This window comes from Juglans regia, chromosome 4 (genome assembly GCF_001411555.2).
Source record: "Juglans regia cultivar Chandler chromosome 4, Walnut 2.0, whole genome shotgun sequence".
Taxonomy (NCBI): Eukaryota; Viridiplantae; Streptophyta; class Magnoliopsida; order Fagales; family Juglandaceae; genus Juglans; species Juglans regia.
The window spans coordinates 10,853,408-10,875,972 of NC_049904.1; the positions used below are offsets into that span (position 1 = coordinate 10,853,408).

General features: G+C 38.0%; 1 protein-coding gene and 1 long non-coding RNA gene across 2 annotated transcripts; one reads left to right on the top strand and one right to left on the bottom strand.

The window, feature by feature from the left end:
* Positions 1 to 1,467: 1,467 nt before the first annotated feature.
* Positions 1,468 to 2,825, top strand: LOC109017856. Its single transcript, XM_019000046.2, has 2 exons — positions 1,468 to 2,470; positions 2,791 to 2,825. The coding sequence occupies exons 1-2, from the start codon at positions 1,468 to 1,470 to the stop codon at positions 2,823 to 2,825; spliced, it is 1,038 nt and encodes a 345-aa protein (XP_018855591.2).
* Positions 2,826 to 9,318: 6,493 nt separating this feature from the next.
* Positions 9,319 to 10,068, bottom strand: LOC108997929. Its single transcript, XR_001997242.2, has 3 exons — positions 10,058 to 10,068; positions 9,720 to 9,781; positions 9,319 to 9,394 (listed from the first exon to the last, which is right to left on the bottom strand). It is a non-coding gene; the product is annotated as an uncharacterized LOC108997929 (long non-coding RNA).
* Between the last annotated feature and the right edge of the window lie 12,497 nt (positions 10,069 to 22,565).

Genomic DNA, 22,565 nt, shown 5'->3' on the forward strand with positions numbered 1-22,565 from the left:
CCTCTTATAGCAGAAGCGTATGCAGCCCTTAAAGCAACCATTTTTGGTATTGAATTAGGCTTGAGGAAAACTATCCTGGAGGGAGATTCCAAAAAGGTTGTGATGGCAGTGCAGAATCAATCACAGAATGATACTTACTTTGGTATGTTAATTTCTGATATTAGAGCCAAGATGCAATGCTATGAAGTGAGTTCTATTGACCACATCGAAAGAGAAGGGAATATAGTTGCTCATGCACTAGGGAAGAATGCCTTAAATGTGGATGACTGTATTGTGAACATAGAGTAAATTCCTCAGTGTATAATGTCTCTGTTATAGAGAAGGTTATCAATGAAATGTCTATATGTTTGTAAAAAAAAAAAAAAAAATACAAAATGGGGATGCCCTTAAAAAATCACACCACCAAAAATTCTCATAACAGTAAGTGACAACAAAAGAAAATAAAAATGAGGTTGGCTCAACGTCAAGGTAGGTAGTCTAGATAACTGTAGGGGTCTTCAAACTCCTCACCGTATATTGTATATTCTGCACTATCAATTGCGACTATGAACAGCATCACAAGAGGGACTACCATGCGAGTACGAAACTCATAAAGTAACCTCAATATTTATTGAGTGATACTCATATATTTGGAGATTTTGATGCAAAGTCGAGGGGAGTACGTGAGGAACTAAACAAATACAATAACTCATACAATTAAAATGTATATTTACGCTACTACTGTAAATTATAAGGCTGTAAAGTGCACGTGATTTTATGCTTTTCATGGTTTTATTTCCTGTTTCTTTGGTTGAGTGCATAGACTCCTACAATTTGTAGCTTGATGATCATTACCTAGCAGTATGGTTTGCGAAATGTTTTTATTAGAGATGCATGCACAACATGGCATCACTACTCTCAGATCACAATATCATCAAGGATCAGAAGGTGCTCATGACAACATCACAGAAGCTAATCTGCAGACACTGCCACCTTCGAGTGCACCACCTGTTTGTAATAATGTTACTATTAATTTACTAGAAAGTCCTTCTTGTAGCTGAGTTGTAATGTACATTTATGTAATTGAAGAGTTAGTTATGCAGCAGTACAGATTTGCTGTATATTCGATTATTCCCTAGTTGGTTAAAGTTGTTTTTCCTTTGTGTACTTAAGGAGCTGCATATTGCAATAGCAGAATATACAAATACAATAAAGTAGTCTTTGCAACAAACTCTCTCGATGCTTTTCTCCTTCTTCCTATTTTCTTCTCTGGTTTTACATTACAGTTTCTAATTCTCACATGGTATCAAGAGCCACAGAGTGAGTTTTCTTTTTCTTTTCCTCTTGATGACTACTTCAAAGAATTCCATTTTTCTGGATTTTACTAATATCACTAACCCCTATCGACTTGATAATGGGGATAACCCTTCTTTTTCCTTGGTCCCTGACCTCCTTACCACAGATAACTATACCACATGGTCAAGAGCTATGTGCAGAGCTCTCTGTGCCAAAAATAAACTAGGTTTTATTAATGGCACTCTGTCCAAACCAAAGAAAGTTACTGATCCCCTCCATGAAGCCTGGGAAAGATGTAATGATTTAGTTGTGTCATGGCTTCACAACTCAATCAATCCAACTCTCAAATCCAGCATTGCCTTAGTAGATGATGCTAAGCAAATATGGGATGAGCTCAAAGATCGATTCACTCAACAAAATGGGCATCGAATCTTTCAGCTCAAGAAGTCTCTAACAGGTTTGCAACAAGAAAATGACCCAGTTAGTGTTTATTTTGGCAAAATTAAAACTCTATGGGATGAACTCCTTATATATGATCCAATGCCCGATTGCAAATGTGGCAAACTTTCTGTGTTACTTGATAGGTACCAGAGGGATTGTGTCATACAATTCCTCATGGGCTTAAATGACTCTTACAGTATCAGTCGTGACCAAATTATGCTACTGGATCCATTGCCTCCAATAAACAAAATTTTCTCCATGATCCAACAACAAGAGATGCAACATACCATGCTTTCTAGCATCCCTTCACCAGAATCCATGGCCCTTGCTGTCAGACAGCCTTATTCCTCATATAAACCCTTTTCCAAACCAACTCAGCAACCCAAACGTGACAGGCTATTTTGTACTCACTGTAAAATTCAGGGTCATTCTCTCGACAATTGCTTCAAGGCAGGGAATGCACAAGCTCCAGTTTGTGCTCATTGTCACATGACTGGTCACATAGCAGACAAATGCTATAAATTGCATGGCTACCCACCAGGGCACAAGTTACATGGTAAGGCCAAGCCACTTGGATTCTCATCAGCTAACATGACTTCACTAGAGGCAGAGGATTCATCAGATAACAAATTCAATTTTACCAAGGATCAGTACCAGCAGCTTTTATCTCTATTACAGCCCAAGGAAGTTTCCATTGCCAATCATTCAATCAATCATGTCCAAACAGATTGTACCCACTCTCCTACCATGAATGGTACCTCCTTTTGTCTCACTTCTCTACATCACACAGTCACACACTCACCTTGGATTATTGACACTGGTGCTACAGATCACATGATCTGTAGCACCTCCTCCTTTTCATCCATTACCTCGAAAGTTTCCTTTGTTGTTAAACTTCCCAATGGACATACTGCACCCGTTACTCACATTGGCACTGTCCAAATCACTAACACCTTGATTTTACATAATGTGTTATGTGTGCCATCTTTTCATTTCAATTTAATTTCAGCCAAACAACTAACCACATCTCTTTCCTGCTGTTTTATTTTTCTTTCACAACTTTGCTTCATTCAGGACCTTTTGTCATGGACCACGATTGGCATGGGTGAGATGAAAGATGGACTCTACCATTTACTTGCTGCACCAGTTTCATCTACAGCTCTCATTGATCATTTTTCTGCTTCTTTACACAAAACCATTTCTGTTTCAACTATTTCCGCAAGTGTTGACCTCATTTCAGATATTTGGCATTGTAGAATGGGGCATACACCCATTTCAAAGTTGAATGTAATCAAAGATCCTTCTATCAAGAATCATGTTTTTACTATTTCTGCTACCAACCCTTGTCATGTTTGTCCACTTGCCAAACATCATAAGCTTCCATTTCCAATTAGCACTCATAAAAGCAAACATATATTTGAACTTATTCACTGTGATATATGGGGACCCAACTCAGTTGAAGCTTATGATGGTTCCAAATATTTTTTAACCATTGTTGATGACTTTTCTAGAAGTACTTGGATCTACCTTCTCAAAGCAAAATCTCATACCAGATCATGCATTGAAGCATTTTGTAACTTAGTAGCAACTCAGTTTCACACTAAAGTTCAAATACTTAGAAGTGATAATGGTATTGAGTTTCAAATGAGGGATTTTTTCAATAAGCAAGGCATTATTCATCATAGAACCTGTGTAGAAACCCCCCAACAAAATGGGATTGTTGAGAGGAAACATCAGCACCTCTTAAACATAGCTCGAGCCCTCAAACTTCAATCTAATCTTCCCAATCAATATTGGACAGATTGCATCCTTACTGCAGCTTATATAATCAATCGAGTTCCAACTCCATTGCTCTCCAATAAAACTCCTTTTGAACTCTTGTTTAATTCATCTCCTACATACTCTCATATGAGAATATTAGGATGCCTATGTTTTGCCTCTACCATTTCTCAAAACAGAAAAAAATTTGACCCTCGAGGTAGGCAGTGTGCTTTCCTTGGTTACCCCTTTGGGGTAAAAGGTTACAAATTACTTGATCTCAATACCAAATCAATCTTCATTTCCCGAGATGTTACATTCTATGAGCACATTTTCCCTTTTCATATGTCATCTCATTCTTCATCTCTTCCTTCTTCCCTCATTCTGCCAAATACTTCCTCCTCTCATTCTTCACCTACATCCATTAATACTCAGCCTCTATCTCCACACATTTCCTCTCCATCACCTATGACTTCTGAACCACTAGTCTCTACCCCCTCCTCTTCCATTCCATTCAATACAGATCATGCTCATGACCCTTCTTTTAGAAGGACAACCAGATCTAGGCGAGCTCCTCAATATCTTCAGGATTTTCATTGCCAGCAAGTCACTTCATTCTCATCCACTCCATCTGTGGACATGGCATCTTCCTCACCAGGTATACCTTTTCCTTTATCATCCTCTATTTCTTATGCACATTTATCACCCACTTTTGCCTTGTTTTCTACTGCCATATCATCCACCAATGATCCACAAACATACACACAAGCTGCCAAAGATCCAGATTGGTGTAAGGCAATGGAAACTGAGCTTGATGCATTAGAGCTTAATCACACTTGGGTTCTTATTGATTTACCTCCTGGTAAAGTCCCTATTGCATGCAAGTATGTCTACAAAACTAAGTACCATTCAAATGGCACTGTCGAGAGAAAGAAGGCCAGATTGGTGGCCAAAGGGTTCACTCAACAAGAAGGGTTGGACTACCATGAAACCTTTTCACCAGTGGTCAAAATTGTCACTGTCAGAACAATTCTTGCCTTAGCTGCAATTAAAGGATGGCATCTTCACCAATTTGATGTCAACAATGCATTCCTAAATGGAGAACTTAAAGAGGAGATTTACATGAAAAAGCCACCTGGCTATCACAAAGGGAAACCAGGCCAAGTATGCAGGTTGCTTAAAAGTCTCTATGGACTTAAGCAAGCCTCACGCCAGTGGTATGATAAATTCTCAACCTCTTTAATTCAATTTGGTTTCACACAATCTAAGGCTGATTATAGCCTTTTTACTTGCATCAATGGTGCCACATTCACAGTTTTACTTGTCTATGTAGATGACATAGTAGTTGCTAGCAACTCCTTTAAATCCATTTCTGTCCTCAAAGGTTTTCTGAACCACCACTTCAAAATAAAGGACCTTGGTCCATTGAGGTATTTTCTTGGCATTGAAGTTGCTAGATCTCCCAAAGGCATTCATCTTTGCCAAAGAAAATACACATTGGATATTCTTGCTGACTCGGGTCACTTGGCTTCTAAGCCTTTGAAACTTCCCATGGACCAAAATCACAAGCTTAGCAAAAACACTGGAACTTTCTTAGCTGATCCCACCTCCTATCGACAACTTATTGGTCGCCTACTCTACCTCACCCTCACCAGACCAGATATCTCTTATCCTACACAAGTTCTCAGCCAATTCATGGACAAACCTACCACCATTCACCTTGCTGCAGCTCATAAAGTCTTAAGGTATCTTAAAAATGCCCCAGGTCAGGGTATTCTACTGTCATCTACTTCTTCCATTCACCTTCAAGGCTACTGTGACTCAGATTGGGCTTCATGCCCTGACACCCGAAAGTCTGTAACTGGCTATTGCATCTTCTTGGGTAAATCCCTCATCTCTTGGCGCTCAAAGAAACAAACAATTGTATCAAGATCCTCTGCTGAGGCAGAGTATCGTGCAATGGCATCTCTTTCCACTGAATTCACTTGGCTCAGGCAACTTTTCTCTGATCTTTCCATTCCTCACCCTCATGCTGCTGACATGTATTGTGACAACCAAGCTGCTCTTCATATAGCAGCTAACCCCGTTTTCCACGAAAGGACAAAACACATAGAAGTGGATTGTCACCTAATAAGGGATAAGATTCTAGAAGGGAGCATCAAAACTGCCCATGTTTCCACCCATTCACAGCTTGCTGACATATTCACCAAGTCTCTACCCTCTCATGTCCTTTATTCTCACTTGTCCAAGATGGGAATAATGAATATATATTCTCCATCTTGCGGGGGGGTATTAGAGATGCATGCACAACATGGCATCACTACTCTCAGATCACAATATCATCAAGGATCAGAAGGTGCTCATGACAACATCACAGAAGCTAATCTGCAGACACTGCCACCTTCGAGTGCACCACCTGTTTGTAATAATGTTACTATTAATTTACTAGAAAGTCCTTCTTGTAGCTGAGTTGTAATGTACATTTATGTAATTGAAGAGTTAGTTATGCAGCAGTACAGATTTGCTGTATATTCGATTATTCCCTAGTTGGTTAAAGTTGTTTTTCCTTTGTGTACTTAAGGAGCTGCATATTGCAATAGCAGAATATACAAATACAATAAAGTAGTCTTTGCAACAAACTCTCTCGATGCTTTTCTCCTTCTTCCTATTTTCTTCTCTGGTTTTACATTACAGTTTCTAATTCTCACAGTTTTCTTTATAATTTTGATTTGGCATAAGAGTTTGTTGGATCGTACCGTTCCAGTCCTAGGATTTTTTTTTGAAGTTTTCTGCTCTGTGCTTTTGATCCTGCCTTAGAGTTTGTTGTATGATTCTTATCCATAGTGTTTGTCGATGTTTCCCTTATACTCTTGATCTGGCGTAACAGTTCGCTCGATTCTCCACACCCAACCGCATGGTCATTTGTTCCATTTATCGATTAGTTATTTAGATTCATATCATGTCTTATCAAGTATTTAAGAAAAAGGTTCTCTTTTCCAGTATCTAATTACAAGCATGATAAATCAAATATCAAGGTAAAAATGCTAATTGTGTAATCAATGCATGCCAAGAGTCCAACGATATGATGCCAAAATATTTTGAAGACTCGGTAATATCGAGGTACAACTTATACGTCCATCCATAACTTATAAAGTAATGCTCCATCGAGTTCTGAGTTTCCCAGGGAACAAACGAAAATGCTAAATGCAACCGCGACTTATCCCCGTTGCTGCCTCGGTGCCTACGTGGCATTAATACTAAACGACGCCGTATGTATGTATTGGTTCGATTCTCTTCTTCCCTCCCTAATCCCTTCCCCTGCATTCCATCCCTCTCTTCTTCCCCTCCTAATCCCTTCCCCCGCACACGTAGGAACCCTAATCAACCCTATCCTTCCCTCACATGCCATCCCTCTCTTCTTCCCCCACGCACGAACCCTAACCCCTTCCCTTGCATCCCTTTGTTTCGCACTAACCCTAACCCTAATCTACCCTTCCCCCGCATCCCATCCCTCTCTTCTTCCCCCACGCATGAACCCTAACCCGTTGTAACGCCCCGGTCCCGCACGGGTCGGAGAGTTACTTCCTAACACTTAAACTCACATTTCAACAATATAAAAATAGACTCCAAATTCCCAATATCATATAGAAAATTCGATTCAATCTAATTTCCTCAATATAACCAATTTTTCAAAATGCCAAGTCATCAAAACACAATAAAATTTCTTAATAAAAATCAACAATACTCATAAAAATCTTCCTATGCTTAAACCATTATACTTAAATCATCTCACCCAATGCCTCGTAATCTTGATCCTCAACTGAACCATCAAAATATCTAAAAAATATTGTGGAGATAAGGGGTGAGTTATCAACAACTCAGTAAGCAGAAAACATATACTAGCATGTAAACATGAGCATTTATAAAGTTCGGTATGCAGAACAAGACATTTACTTTCAGAATGCAGAAACAACATATTTTCTTTCAGAATGTATAAACAAAACTTGTTACAAAACATCAGAGCGAAATTTTCAGAAAAACAAACTTGTTCCCAAGAAGAAAATCTTTTGGCATATCCAAACTGAAACATTATATTCATATCATCTCATAGCATCACATCGGGACAAATACCATATTTCACCCCCGTGGTAGGGTTATAAACCACCATTATACCCATGGTTGGGCCGTATACCATGTTTCACCCCGTGGTAGGGTTATAAACCACCATTATACTCGTGGCTGGGCCGTATACCAGATCACATTCAAATACAAAATTAGAACATCATGCCAAGGTTTTCAGATGACACATCATATCAAAACAAAATACTGAATAGCTTCAAATCATTTCGCATGTTCGAAATAAATAGAATCCAAATTGTGGAGCTTTTATTATCCACATATAACTGATAGCGTAAAATTTGCTAAAATCGTAAAGCAATTAGGTGTTGATCAATCCTAGATTTTCACATTGATGATGATATGATCGATGGAAAGTAAGACTCATTCATATAACGGCTCTAAACATGATCAATTGGCAATCACCTAAAAGTGATTAGTTCCCAAACAAATTCATTGCATGATTATTATCTTGGCTAGGACATTATAATTATTATATATTCATTTGGTGTAAATGATTAGTATATGCATAATGCATATACATATATTTTGCAATTTGAATTTTTTGCTTTTTTATTTATCTTTGCACCTTACATTTGTATGTATGTATAGATATGTATATAACGTGCATATACATTGCAATTTGGTGATGATCATAACAAGATATTGAATGCAAAAATTCAACCACTATTAGATGTTTTACTTTAGCTAATCTTCTTGATGATATACATGGTTACACATGAATTCTATTCCTTATTGAAATACTGCTGAGAGCTGATTGTGTACATGGTTGCACATGTCTGATGATGTACCCCACTTGTATGATGTACCCCAACTATTCAAGGCATCTGATTTTGCACCTTGCACGTTGCATGATATTTTCATGTTAGGGCAGGGGCAATTAAAATAGTTAATTAAAACTTGATGCTATTCAATTTTATTCCATCATTATTCAACTGTTATTCAATTGTTTTATGGGGGTTCATCTTAGAATGTCATCATCATCTTTATCAATATCTTCTTCATCTTTTCCCAAACGTACTTTGGGAAAACCATTGGGCTTTTGCGAGCTCGAAACCACATTTAAATGGTCAACTATTGCAAAAACTCCTAGACGACCCTTCTTAGGGTGTTTAAAGTATAATACTCAGGTAACTACATTATTTGTTTCCTAAAACATTTTATATATATATTAATCTAATATGATGTACAATTCATTCATTTCTAATATATGCATGAAATGAGTAGGGCTTACCATACTGTAAGTTTTTCAAGTGGTTCGATGGTAATGAAGTGATTGAGCTACAAGTTGAAGAAAGAATGAATGAACTGTTAAAGAAAGAGAGAGGTCGAGAAGATACTCGAGCTTCTTGAAAAGAGGGAGATTGAGGTGCGTAAGAAAGTGGATCGCCTCGAGAGGGTGCAGATGATACTATCCAATAAAAGCGACGAGGTTATGGAAAATGAGCTGGTGCTTAACGCACAAGAAGCTAAAATAAGGCGAGTAGGCACGCTACTTTGGATTTATTGCTGTTTTGCATTTGTACATGTATTTTACCTAGTGTTATATAAGTAATTTGGGATTGTTGTTAGTTCTATGTTTAGGTATTGGACTTGTACATTTGTTTTAAGTTTGTATTGGACTTGCACATTTGTTTTAAGTTTGTGTTGGACTTGTACATGTTTTAAGTTTGTATTGGACTTAAAACATGTCCATCAAATGGTAACCTGTGGAGATTATGAGGGCTTGAGCAGTGTGATTGAGATTGGCCCTTGCCCAAGGCAGCATCCTCGCACTAGCCACCTGCATAAAAAGCATTGTGTGAGTGAGTAAATGAGAGGATTTCAACCCAAAATGAAATACTTGGGAGTTTACAAGCAGTTTATGTATCTTTAAAACAGATTGATAGAGAATGGTTGTATGTATCTTTGAAACAATTTATGTATATTTTACAAGCAGTTTATCTTTGCTAGAGAAACAGTTTATGGTTGCTAGAGAATGGTTGTATGTATCTTTGCTAGAGAAACAGTTTACAAGTAGTTTATGTATCTTTTATAACGAAACATATTGCTAGAGAATGGTTGTATCTTTGAAAAAAACTGTGACAATAATGAGAAAGGAGTCTTACAGTTGGAATGGCAGTTGCAATACTAGCAATAACTGATGCCTTAGCTCCTGCTATTACACCCTCTGCTTATCCATTAAAGATGGGAGAAAAAAGAGATTAAAACCAAGTTATAATGCTGATGAAAGTTTTCATAAGTGCTAAAGTGATACTATCTTTTTTTCTAGCTAAACCATCAACAATTTCATCCATCAGAACTGTTATGTATCTTCTAATAAGACAGTGCATTACTAAGCTAAGTTTTCTAAGAAAACATGACATGCAAATCCTTTATATGCACTACATGATAGTCTGCCATAAAAAAAGTGAGAAGTGCTACACCAAAAGTAAAGTAGAGATACCATGAGAATAGCGCATATAAAGGATATAAATGAATACACAACAAAGTCCCTCAAATACACAAAATATATCCAATCCACAACAAATTAATCCAACTCAATCATTACAACGAAGTCCCTCAAATACATAAAATATATCCAATCCACAACAAATTTATCCAACCCAATCATTACAACGAAGTCCATCAAATACACAAAGTTTATCCAATCCAACGTCACAACAAAGCCCTCCTTCAAATACATTCAATAAAGATTAGAACCCGTGCAATACATTCAATACACAAAAAAATTTAATTGGGAACCCATCATTACAACGGTTATGATCCATCTAATCCAAATTGCATCTGTAAAGAATAAACAACAAAATATATTATTCAGGTAAATATATATTAGTATTAAACTCGAAAAAAAAGTTATGAACCACTGACGCTTTCTTGACTCTGCATCACTATTTCTTGGGGTTGGGTTCTAGTAAAGTCTATAGCCCCGCTTTCTCTTTCTAGAACAGCCTGCTGAAAATCATACTAAATATATAGCCAAATAATGGAAAAGTAATAAATATAAACTTATTAATATATCATCTCAGAAGGGTCAAATAAATTCATGCATACTTCCACAATCGGTGTATCTCCTCTATCCATGACTTGGGTATCTCCTCCATCCCGCTAATAAGTATTTAACAAACAAAATTACATTAAATTATTTTCTTCGTCAACAAAATATAAATAAAAAGTGGATATTAAAATATCATCACTTGTTTACGCTTCCCCTTTGCTGGTGCTTTCTTCGTCTTTACTTTAGCTTTCTGCATGTCTATCTCCATCCTGGATGCTCTCTGTAGAGATGGAGGTCTGCCTTTGCCTCGCACAACACGCGGACTATGTACTTCCCTAGAACCACTGACCGTAGTGTCCTTTGCCGTACTATCAACATTGGAACCAATTTGAGTCATCGATAGGGGTTCTTGATTGGCACGATACAAATCAATCATTGCATATAACTTAGTTCTCGAATCCTCAGTATGCTCTCTCGAACTCGCTGCGTGAGTAATCATCTGATAACAGATATTTAAAAGACTTGAATATCTCTTAGAATCTGCCCGTTGTACGCCTCCATCGTAGTTGCTGTGGATTAATGTGTATCGCCTTTTAATATCCATCCTCAATCAATCTAAAATGTACATTTCTAGCAAAAATTGAATATCGTTACACTTGAATACGGCCAAAATATGCCTACACAATATCCCCCTCATCTCAAATAATCCACAAGAGCACTTTGCAACTACATGTTCCTCACTAAAGTCCAAAACATGGGTAACCAGCTTAGTGAAATCTTCCAAACAAAATTCATCCTCTACCATATATGTTTTTACTGCACCATCACTTTTATGTAACTTTAGATTCAAGTCAATGATGCTGTTGACTTGCTACTGAACTTCCTTAAATTTATCATTCATGTACAGCTCTTGAAACCTCTTTTCAATCGGAGATCTAGATATGCAGGGGATTGTGATATTAAATGATTGGAAGTCTGCAAGATTTTCATTCTCAATCTTTTTTTTCAACGCGTTATCAAATTGGTCTACAAACTCCTTCAAGTTTGTCCTAGAATGAACATAACCATAAAAAAATGCATTCATGCTCTCGCTTCGCTGTGTTGTACTCATTCCAGCCCAAAAACACTCATTCAGAAATGCCGGTACCCAATGTTCACACTCAACGTATAGGCTTTGCAACCACGCATTCTCATGCAAGTTGTAAGTGTTAATAAACTGATCCTAACATTTCTCAAACTCATCAACAAGTTGGGTGTTATATACACATTTCATCAATGCATTTTTCATCCCAGTTTTGTACAGACCATATGAGCCAAGCTACTCGGGGACTTTCTTTAGTATATGCCAAAGACAAAATCTATACTGGGTTTTTGGGAAAACAATTGCGATTGCATTTTTCATTACTCTATCCTGATCAGTGATAATAACCTTCAGAGCGATACCATCCATGCATTGCAACCATTTCTCAAATAACCACACAAAGGTCTCGGTATCCTCACTGGAAATCAGGCTTGCTCCCAACAAAATTGACTGTCCATGGTGGTTTACACCAACAAATGATGCAAAGGGCATCCCATATCGATTCGTTAGGTATGTGGTGTCGAATGTGACCACATCATCAAAATCTTGGTACACTGCTCTACTACGGGGGTCTGCCCAAAAGACGTTCTTTAACCTCCCATCATCATCTATATCTATCATATAAAAGAACCTAGAATTTTTGTACTGCATCCGTAAAAAGTAATCTCGAAGTGCTCCAACAACACCTATGCCAAGTTGTAAATGTCTTGCATTGTCAATATAATTACGACAATCTTTCTCCAAAAATGGGAGGTTCTCGAATCCCCCTACGCCAACAACAAGAGATCCGTAACTCTTATTCGTTCGGATGCCAGCCAAATCATTTGTATCGAGAACCCTTTTTACGGCATCACTAACTTCTCTATTACATCAGATTAAGCAAGATTTCTTTGGACTGAGGCCATGGTTATGGATATTATGTACTGTCATCAACCGAAGCACACCATGTTGCCTTAAGGCATTAATCTTTGCCTTACATTCAGTTTTCCCTGTTGGACGTGGGTTGGCAACATTCAACGTCCTATTCCAGGCCTTCCCACCGCGGGCACAAGTAAGGGTGACATATCCAATAGACTCATCTTCTCCCCTCTCTGTCCTTTTTGTCATCACCCCAAATCCACATTTCTTACCATATTCCTTATAATAACTTAATAAATCTTCAAAGGAATTAAACTCCATTCCTGAATTTGGCTCCTCAATTGCATCATCATCATCCACTTGGACATTCTGAGATTTATCAGCACTGCCATCATCAGGTTCTGTAGGACTTGATCTATCCTCAGTACATTCTTCAGCTCTTGGAGATCCACATGGCGCTTCAGTTTCCTTACCATCAGGTCTATTATCCTCTGAACCAACTATTCTGCTTGTGGCAGAGCTTGTATTGCTGATAGGAGTCGGAGGTTTCATGATATGTTGAAATGGGTAACCAGCATTCTGCAATAAACACAAAAAGTCTGCAATTAAACTCCTACAAAGAAGCCAACTTATTTTTTTTATAGGTGCAAAGAAGCCAACTTATTAAGAAAAAATCCTGATCAGTTATCACCACCTGTATGTTCATTGGATATTGGTTGCCAACCGGATATGGTAGGAAAGTCGGTGACCACGTAGGCACTGGTCCAAAGTAACCAGGCATGTAATTTGGGATGTTTGGACTAGTTGATGGTATGGCCTAACATGTTATTAGATAAAGTTATTGATGTATTTTAGAAATAAATATCTACTCAACAATACCAATGTTATTGATATATTAAATCATATAACATACATACCTCGGATGGGGGATTTGAGCTAGATAATGTTTGCGTAATTGGCTGTTCTTTCCCGTGTCCCATTCTGAAAATTAGTATAAACTATCAACACAGCCAATTGACATTCAGGAACTGGGATTTTATAGCTGGAAAAAAATAAACTATCATGCAAAAGCAACTAAAATTCCATTCAAGCAATTAAAATGCCAAGTGAAAGGACAATTCATAGCATAATATATTGATTATCAAATGGTTTTTTGACCTATCAGCAATAATATATTAATTATCAAATAAGAACTACCTCCTTTAAACAAGATGTAAGTTACAGGCTGCATAATATTTCGAATCCAGTGGAAAAACCATGCATGCTCCAGCCATCAAAATCCATATGGGAAATGAAGCGAAAACTCCTTTTTTTTTTATTGGCTGGTGCTTTTATATTACCTTCCCATGGACATTAATATAACAAAGAGCAAAACGATATATATAGTAGGAAAACAATTAATGCCTCTTTACAGTTAAAGTAGCTTCTGAAACTCCATCCCATTAACATAAGACACTACTTGTTACACGACTGTTTGAGCTGTTAAGAGCTACTCTTAGTTCTATTTTTTCACTCAAAATCCATAGAAAAGTGCGGGCTATACGTATACACTCATGTTAAGAGCTGCTCTTAGTTCTACTTTTTCACACAGTTTCATGTGTAATGTACTGTTTAACCAAGACGTGCCAGCTATACATATACACTCATGTTCTTTTCCTGAAGTGGATTCCCAAAGCCATAAATTCTCATGCAGACTACAGATGCTAGGCTCCAAATCTGAATAGCGGTCCCTGTTTCTTGGACCCCAAAGGTTTCATCTGCTCTAAAAACTTGTAAAACAAGTTTCAAACCATACCTAAGTAGTAAGTATGATGTACTTCAGTCAAACTGCATTCACTTCTCTCCCCCAAAGTCAGATTCCTTTCCATTCACACCCTCCTCACCTTCCTTTGGATGGAGAATATGTCTCTTCTATTATTACTTGTCATAGACGACCTTTCAAAGTACACATCTATGACAAATTGGATATTAAACTACATCTATTACATGCTTGACTTCTACTGCTACTGCGATTACTACTACTACTGCTGCTGTTTGCATTACGGAACCAAAGAAGACCCAACAACTCAATACCCACCATTAAGCACATATTTTTCACATATAAATAAAAAGGACAAGAGCAACCCAGAGAGAACGGCGGATGAAGACCTTTCAACCCAGAGAAAACTAAAACCCAACAACAAACAGATGAAGACGTCTTACCCAAAAATGCAGATGAAAGAATAGACTTCAAATCCAGAAGCGAAGACCGCAAGAGAAGACTGTGGGAGGGATCGAAGACTTCAGCTCTGACCTGGTTTGGGGCTCTAGTTTCTTCAAATGAAAATGAAATCAATTCCCTCCCTCCCGTATAAGTAATGTTTATGGGTTTTCCCAATTTTTTTTAATTATCAACTAACATGGCAATCGTGAGGCCACGGCGGTGTTACTTGTTAGGGACCCCGGTCTTGTCCCTAACACTAAGGTCCACGAGCTTGCCTTGGTGAAGATGACGAACGAGTGATCTTGCCAACTTGCTTGGCTTTCCACAAAAGGATGGTGTTTGACTGATGGAACGATGATGCACTTGGGTTGGCTAAGTATTTAGGCTAAGGCAAATCAATGTGGGTGGCTAGACTTGTTCTTGAGTGAAGTACGAAGATGATGGAATATGAGCGTTCTAAGAGATGATTATGGGTGTTTGATGCAATGAAAATGGCTTAAGGGTTGCCCTTGATGTTTGGGCCACTTGGATGGTGATTAGGGTAGGTATGGTGTAGTGTAGCTAAGGTTTTGTGGGGTGGCTAAGGTGGATTTCGAGATTTGCAAGAGTTGGCTTAGGGTTGGAGTTTAGGATGATGCTAGGGTTTGGGAATGATATGGAAGAGTGAGGCTAGGGTTTGGTGGCTAAGGAACAACTAGGGTTGCCGAATTGGTGTGCTGGAATTAGGGTTGGCGAGTTAGAGGTTGTTGGCTAGGGTTTAGTTGGTTTAGAAATGGATATGGAAAGTTTGTAAGATGGAATGAATCTTTGAGGGAAGAGGGAAGTTTGAATTTGAATTAAGATGATAAGTCAATAGTTGACTTAGAGAGATTTTAGGAAGAGTGATTTAAGGAATTGAAAAGGATTTGTAATTCCTTAAATTAAGGGACTTGGATTTGGGATTTGAATTTGAATATGGTAAGAGGATGTCAAGACTCTTAAAAGGAAAGAATCACCTTATGGAGCCTTGAGGTGGATGGGTAGGGCTTATGTGGATGATGGAGCAATTTATGGTAAGTGACAAAGATGGTAAGATGGGAACACTAGGGTTGACGCCACTTGAGTTTAGGGTTTAGTGTTGAGAAGATGATGATGGACGGCTAGGGTTTAGGATTAGGGTTTTGGACTTAGGGCAAGAGTGTTGGGTGGCTAGGGAAGTAAGACTTTGGTCAATTAGGGTTCCTAGATTGTAGGAACCTTAATTAGGCAAGTGGAGTGTTTGGCTAGGACAATTCAAATTAGGCAAGGAGTGCTGAAATTTGAATTCAAATTCAAATGGAAGTAGGGTTTGGCTAGGGCAACAAAGATGAAACAAACAATTTATGGAAAGTTGACTAACACAAGTGTTGGTCGACTTTTATGGATTGGATGGATTGGAAGAGCCAAAAATATGAAGAACACCAAGAACACTATGAAGAACACTCAAGAGCAAAAGCAATAATACTTAAGTACTTGAATGAACCAAAGAACAAACAAGATAATTCAATACTTGATTCACGAATTGCACAAGAATTGAATAAACCTCATATATTGAAAAATACAACTTGGATTCATGGATTGCACCAAGTTGTAAGAACAAGATAGATTGAACCACACCTATTAACGAATTGCAAGGTGTGATCCTCTCTTAGGGGATTCACGTATTGCACCCCAAAGAGCCCAAGTGCCTTAGCACCAAATGGTTATCTCAAGAACAAAATAGTCTAGCCACTAGAGAATTTGCCAAAAGATGTAAATGCAAAGCCTAATGGTCTTATTTATAAGGATTACAACTTGGAAATCTCCAATAGGTTCCTTGGAAAATAAATAATTAAATAAAAATAAATAATAAAAAATAACATAGTTGGCATGGGCCAAGTTGACCCATGGCATGCATGAGCCCATGGGTGGGCTAGGCTGGCCCATGGCATGGGCCATGAGCATGGCTAGCATGGCTGTTGGCATGTGGCTGACATGGCCCTGGGCTGGTCTGGGTGCTGGCATGGCTGGCATGGCCCAAGCAGGGTGCCTGGGCACTGGGGCACTGGGCGTGTTGGGCCGCGCGCGAGCTGGGAGTGCGTGCTGGACATGCGCACTGGGCATGCATGCTGGGCGCCCTGGGCTGCGTGTGCTGCGCGCCCTGGCCATGCTGAACGGGTTGGCTTGGTCCCCAGCCTCCTTGGGAATCCTGGGCATGTCAAGGCAGGGCCCATGGCATGCCCATGAGGCTGTTTTGGGGTTGTCTAGCCTTGTCTCCACATGGCTAGTGGTTTGACCATGGGCCACAAAACATGGGGTCCTACCATTACCACCCGGTGGTATGTAGCGGTAGTGGGGAACAAATGAAGCCCGTAATTGTAGAGCAACACTTGCTTATTTGGTTCAAAATTTTTTCTAAGTATGCTCCCATCATGTAAGGCTTTCATATGTTCTTTAGTCAGCTTAGAATTCTCATAAGCATCCCTTCTGAGTTCTTCTAACTCAGACAATTGTAACCTTCTTAAAGAACCAGTTTTTTCAATGTAAAGATTAAACTTTTTCATTGTCCAGTATGCTTTGTGCTCAAGTTCCATAGGGAGATGACAGGCTTTGCCATAGACCAGCCTATATGAAGACATACCAATTATAGTCTTATAAGCAGTCCTATATGCCCACAAGGCATCAACCAACCTCAATGGTTTGTTGCAAAAATGTGTCCCATTGTCACTGATTATGGCTCGGGGCATGCCAAACCTAGACACTATATTATCTTTTATAAACTTGAGCACCATTTGGTGATCATTTCTTTTGCATGGGATGGCTTCCACCCATTTAGAGACATAGTCTACTGCCACGAGGATATAAACATATACCCAAAGGATGGGGGAAATGGCCCCATGAAGTCAAGGCCCCAACAGTCAAAAATTTTCAAGACTAAGACTGGTTGCAAGGGCATCATATTCCTCCTAGTTATCCCACCTAGTTTCTAACATGGTTCACAATTTTTACAAAATTCAAAAGTATCTTTGAACATATAGGGCCAATACATACCAGATTGTACAATTTTGACCACTGTTTTCTTTGTAGAAAAGTGTCCACCACAAGCCTCAGTCTAACAAGCAGAAAGTACAGAGGTTATATCAATATTTGGGACACACTTACGGATTATTTGATCAGAACAATACTTAAACAAGTAAGGGTCATCATAAAAAAAATATTTAACCTTTGCCTTAAACCTTTTCAAATCCTGAGGAGTCCATTGTGGTGGTATTTTTCCTGTGACCAAAAAGTTAACAATGTCAGCATACGAAGGTATGTTTTCAATTGAAAGTATTTGTTCATCAGGAAAAGATTCAAAGATAAGCAAAGAAAAATCTGATTCAGTGACAACTAATCTGGATAGGTGGTCAGCCACCACATTCTCCACCCCCTTCTTGTCTTGAATGGTAATATTAAACTCCTGCAAAAGCAACACCCATCTGACCAGTCTTGGTTTGGCTTATTTTTTTGTTAGCAGGTATTGTAAAGCTGCATGGTCAGTAAAAATAATCATAGGTGAACCAATGATATAAGCTCTAAATTTTTCCAAAGCAAAAACAATGGCCAACAATTCTTTTTCTGTTGTGAAGTAATTCTTTTGGGCTCCAGTTAAGGTTTTGCTAGCATAATAAATTGCATAAGGAAGCTTGTTTCTACGCTGACCTAGGACAGCTCCTATGGCAAAATCACCAGCATCACACATGATCTTAAAGGGAAGGGACCAACTAGGAGGTTGCATGAAAAAGGTTGTAGTGAGTAGGTGTTTGAGTTGGTCAAATGCTTTTTGATGTTTAGTGATCCACTCAAAAACTATTTTGTGACGCCCCCAAATTCCGCTTCGGATCGGACGGAAATTTGAAGCGTCGAGACATGCAACACAATGTTACCTGCTCCCGTCATGACATATAAGATGCAATATTCCTAACATGCATCTAGCATTATGCAATATTCGTAGCGGATAATTTTTTTTTCTTTAGCAATACTATGCACCAAACTGAAATATCCCAAATACTTAAAACATACTTCATACATAATGACATACTAAAAACTGATATCACAACACTAGTCCAAAATGGTTGTGATCAAAAGAGTGCTGGAGATTGAACTCTACAAATACAAGTAGTAATCTGAGGTAACTACTGTACTAACACCTACGTCGCATCGTCGCTTAGTCGACCGTTTCCAGTTGGTCAATTCCCGATTCTCCTTCAGATCCTGTAATAAGATCTACCATTCAGGGGGAATAGTAGTTGGAACTACCACAGTGAGATTTGATTACAAATCTTAGCAAGTTAACAGGAAACTTCCACACAGGTTAATGATGCATGCATGGTAGTAAAAGCGTGAATGCATAATCAAATAATAAGTAATCATAGCATAACTTGATATACAACAAAACATAATTGACATAACTTAAATTGAAACTGAAGCTTAGCATTAACGTGACTTGAAACATAACATAGACTTGAAATATAGCATGAACGTGAACTTGAAACATAACATGGACTTGAAACATAACATGAACGTGAACATGCATAATTTGAACATGAACTTGAAACATAACATGAACCTGAGCATGGCATAACATAAATGTGAACTTGGAACATAACGTAAACGTGAACATAACATAACACGAACTTCAAACATATTCTTGTCTCATGGGATTACCATGATTGCTTGAACGTAAACTTGAACATAACATAACATAAAACATGACTTGAACGTAAAACACATGAACTTGGAATCTTATTCAATAGACATAATCATTAAAGTGACCATACGGGTGCTACACAGGTCCCCTTGAGCCATGCGTCCCTGCCGATTACCGCATCACATCACATGTGTCTATACCAACTGTGAGTGCGTTAATACGTACTCCACAGTTGTTGTGGCCCCACGTATTCTACGTGTCACAATTACTGTGTCTCATATAGTATTTGCTCCACAGTTGTTGTGGCCCCATACTTCATGCTCCACAGTTGTTGTGGCCCCATGACTTATTTGTTTGTGCCACACTTGCTGTGTATACACGTAACATAATGTCTGGCACCATCGGCGTTAGTGCCTGGCGCGCTCCGGTGACCAGCTAATTAGGCCCCATTCACAACTTGTTGACTGTTCTTCGTCAACCTAGGGAATTTCACACCTATTTAGACACTCCAGCGTGAACAAAGGAGTTCCACTAGGATATTACCCCATCCTAGCGCTTAGGGTCGTGATTGACATGAATAACTTAACTGGCAGACATGACATTTCGTAACGTGACGTAACATGAACATGACATAAACGTGACATAAAAGACAGAACTCCTGACGTCGCGTAACGTGACATGAAAGTAAGACGACAGACACGACATACTTTGAAACATAAATGTAATAGAAAACATTTCATAACATACATGTAACATGCAACATTTCGTAACATAGCATACCATATAACAGACAGCATTTCTTAACATGGCGTAACATGTGACAGTGAATATTATGTGACATGAAATACATATAACATATGGCATACTTAACATGACATTCTTGCAATGTATATCAACGTATACCAATACGTGACAGAATATCTTGTTTAACAGATGAATAATTCATGACAGAATAAATTATGTGTAACAGATAAACATGCATACATAAAATTTAGTTCCCTTACTTATCACTCTACACATTAAACTGATAGTAAGTTAAAAGCTAACTTACCTCGATCTTCGCACTTCGAGACAAAACTCAAGTGCGATCACGAGAAACTGAAAGTAGTGATTTCTAAAAATTAGAACTTAATAACTAACAATTAGGAATATGAAAAAATATCAACTTAGAATAAAATTATCATTTTACTCTCTGCATGTGGGAAAATGACCATTTTACCTCTAACTTAAGGATTTTGCATCCTAACTCCAAAAATCACCAAAATTTACATGCCTTATGTAAATTTTGTCCTAAACTCAAATATTAATTCAGAAAAATTTAAAACTAAATACAACCATTAAAAGTCTATAGGGCCGAAACTTACAAAGGCTATTTCCTTTGATTTTTGTTGTAATTCTTTCAAATCTCAAAACTCATGATTAAACCAAAATTTTTATTCTACTATACTCATAACATATTCCTAAGAATAATAATGCTTTGAATCATTAACAAAAGTCATCAAAATCACTAAAATCATACTTGAACATTTTGGTTTCTCTTCTAAGTTCAAAACAGATTTTTGTTTCTAACTTGTTTTGATCAACTTCTTGATCAATGACTTATAAAGATGTGATCTTCAAACCAAAACATCAAATGGTTTAAAAAGATGTTCTAAAACATATCCAAGCATCAAAATCAAGATCACATGGTTAAACATCAACCAAAACATAAATTTAGCCAAGAACATCATCACTTTAGCCTAACCGAATATCTCATTGCATAAAATTTCATGTCTTCAAGACTAACATCAAATATATTCAAAATAACACTCTAACATGTATATAAGAGGTTTAGGATCATCCAATAAAAATATCAAAGCATTTGGAATAAGATTAAACCATAAAAGATTTAAACTTTCTCAAAACAAAAACTGTTTTTCCTCTTCCGGTTTCTAAGTTTCTAGACCTAAGAAAATATTTCACCAAAACTCTTAATCATGCAACAAATCCTCAAAAAATAATCATATACACATGTTAAAAGTACTCCATAAAAATTTTGGACCAAGATCTATTCATTAGCTTGGTCAAAAACTCCAAAATATAACACACTCTCTAGTTTATCGCCCAGAATGACCTTTCTGGGGTCTAAACAACTTTTGACCAATAAAATGATCTCCAATTGGAATGAATAAGATATACACGTAAACTAGACTCCAAAAGAAACAACTTTCATGAAGGAAACTTTGCGAGAAAACACTTACAAAAGCTTCGAAACAGGCATTCAAAAGGGGTACGAAAAACTGTCCGAGAGTGTCTTTTGTGTTCTATGAAGGAAAAGTGTAAAAGAGAGTTGCTTTTCGTGGGAAATGGACTGGAGAGCCTCTTACACAAGCTATGGAAAGTGATAGGACTGAAAGGAAAGGTTGAGTGTTGGCCTTTTCTTCTCATAAAAATCAGTCCAAGATCTTTTCTCAAGGTAGAGTGTAAGAGTGAAAGAGTGAGGTGGCCATTTAGGTTTGTACTTCAAGAACCGTCTAGGCCCTTCTTGTAAAGATCTGGCCAGCCAGGTGGGGGTACAAAACTTAGCCATGAAGCAATCCTATGGTGACCAAATTTGTGGGCCTTAATGGGCCTAAAGTTTGGGGTTTAAAGAGGGTTTGGGTTGCTATCAAGCCAAAATCCAATATCACTTGGCCCAACCAATTTTTCAAGGTTAACAAGGTTGGATAATGATATTCTAACACAAATTTGAAGGATTAATAGCATGTGGAAGTGATTTAATCAAGTGATTAAACACAACGCTAGAAATCGGATTAGAAAATGTTTAGAGGCCAACTTTACGGTTTTGGGGAAACCGTTTAGGGTTCCGATTTCAACAATGCTTTTGGGCTTTCAATTGGATTCCCACCATTTAGGGTTTCACTACGATTGAAACCCTCTTTGATCTGGCACAATTTGGTTGAGCAGATGAAACAAAGTTTTGCTTAAGTGGCATGATTTCACACCTTGATTCCTTCAAATCCATCAAACGCTCCTCATGGTGCCAAGTGTCTAATATTATTTACTAAGTGTGGCTAAGACCTTGCCAAGTGTCCAAATAAAATTTCTCTAATCTAATTTGGACATTCCACACTGTGATTTTGAAACA

Coding starts and splice junctions, on each gene's coding strand:
- LOC109017856 (XM_019000046.2), top strand. CDS start 1,468: ATGTGCAGAGCTCTCTGTGCCAAAAATAAACTAGGTTTTATTAATGGC. Junction 2,471..2,790: donor CCACTCTCCTACCATGAATG/GTACCTCCTTTT, acceptor TGCTTCATTCAG/GACCTTTTGTCATGGACCAC.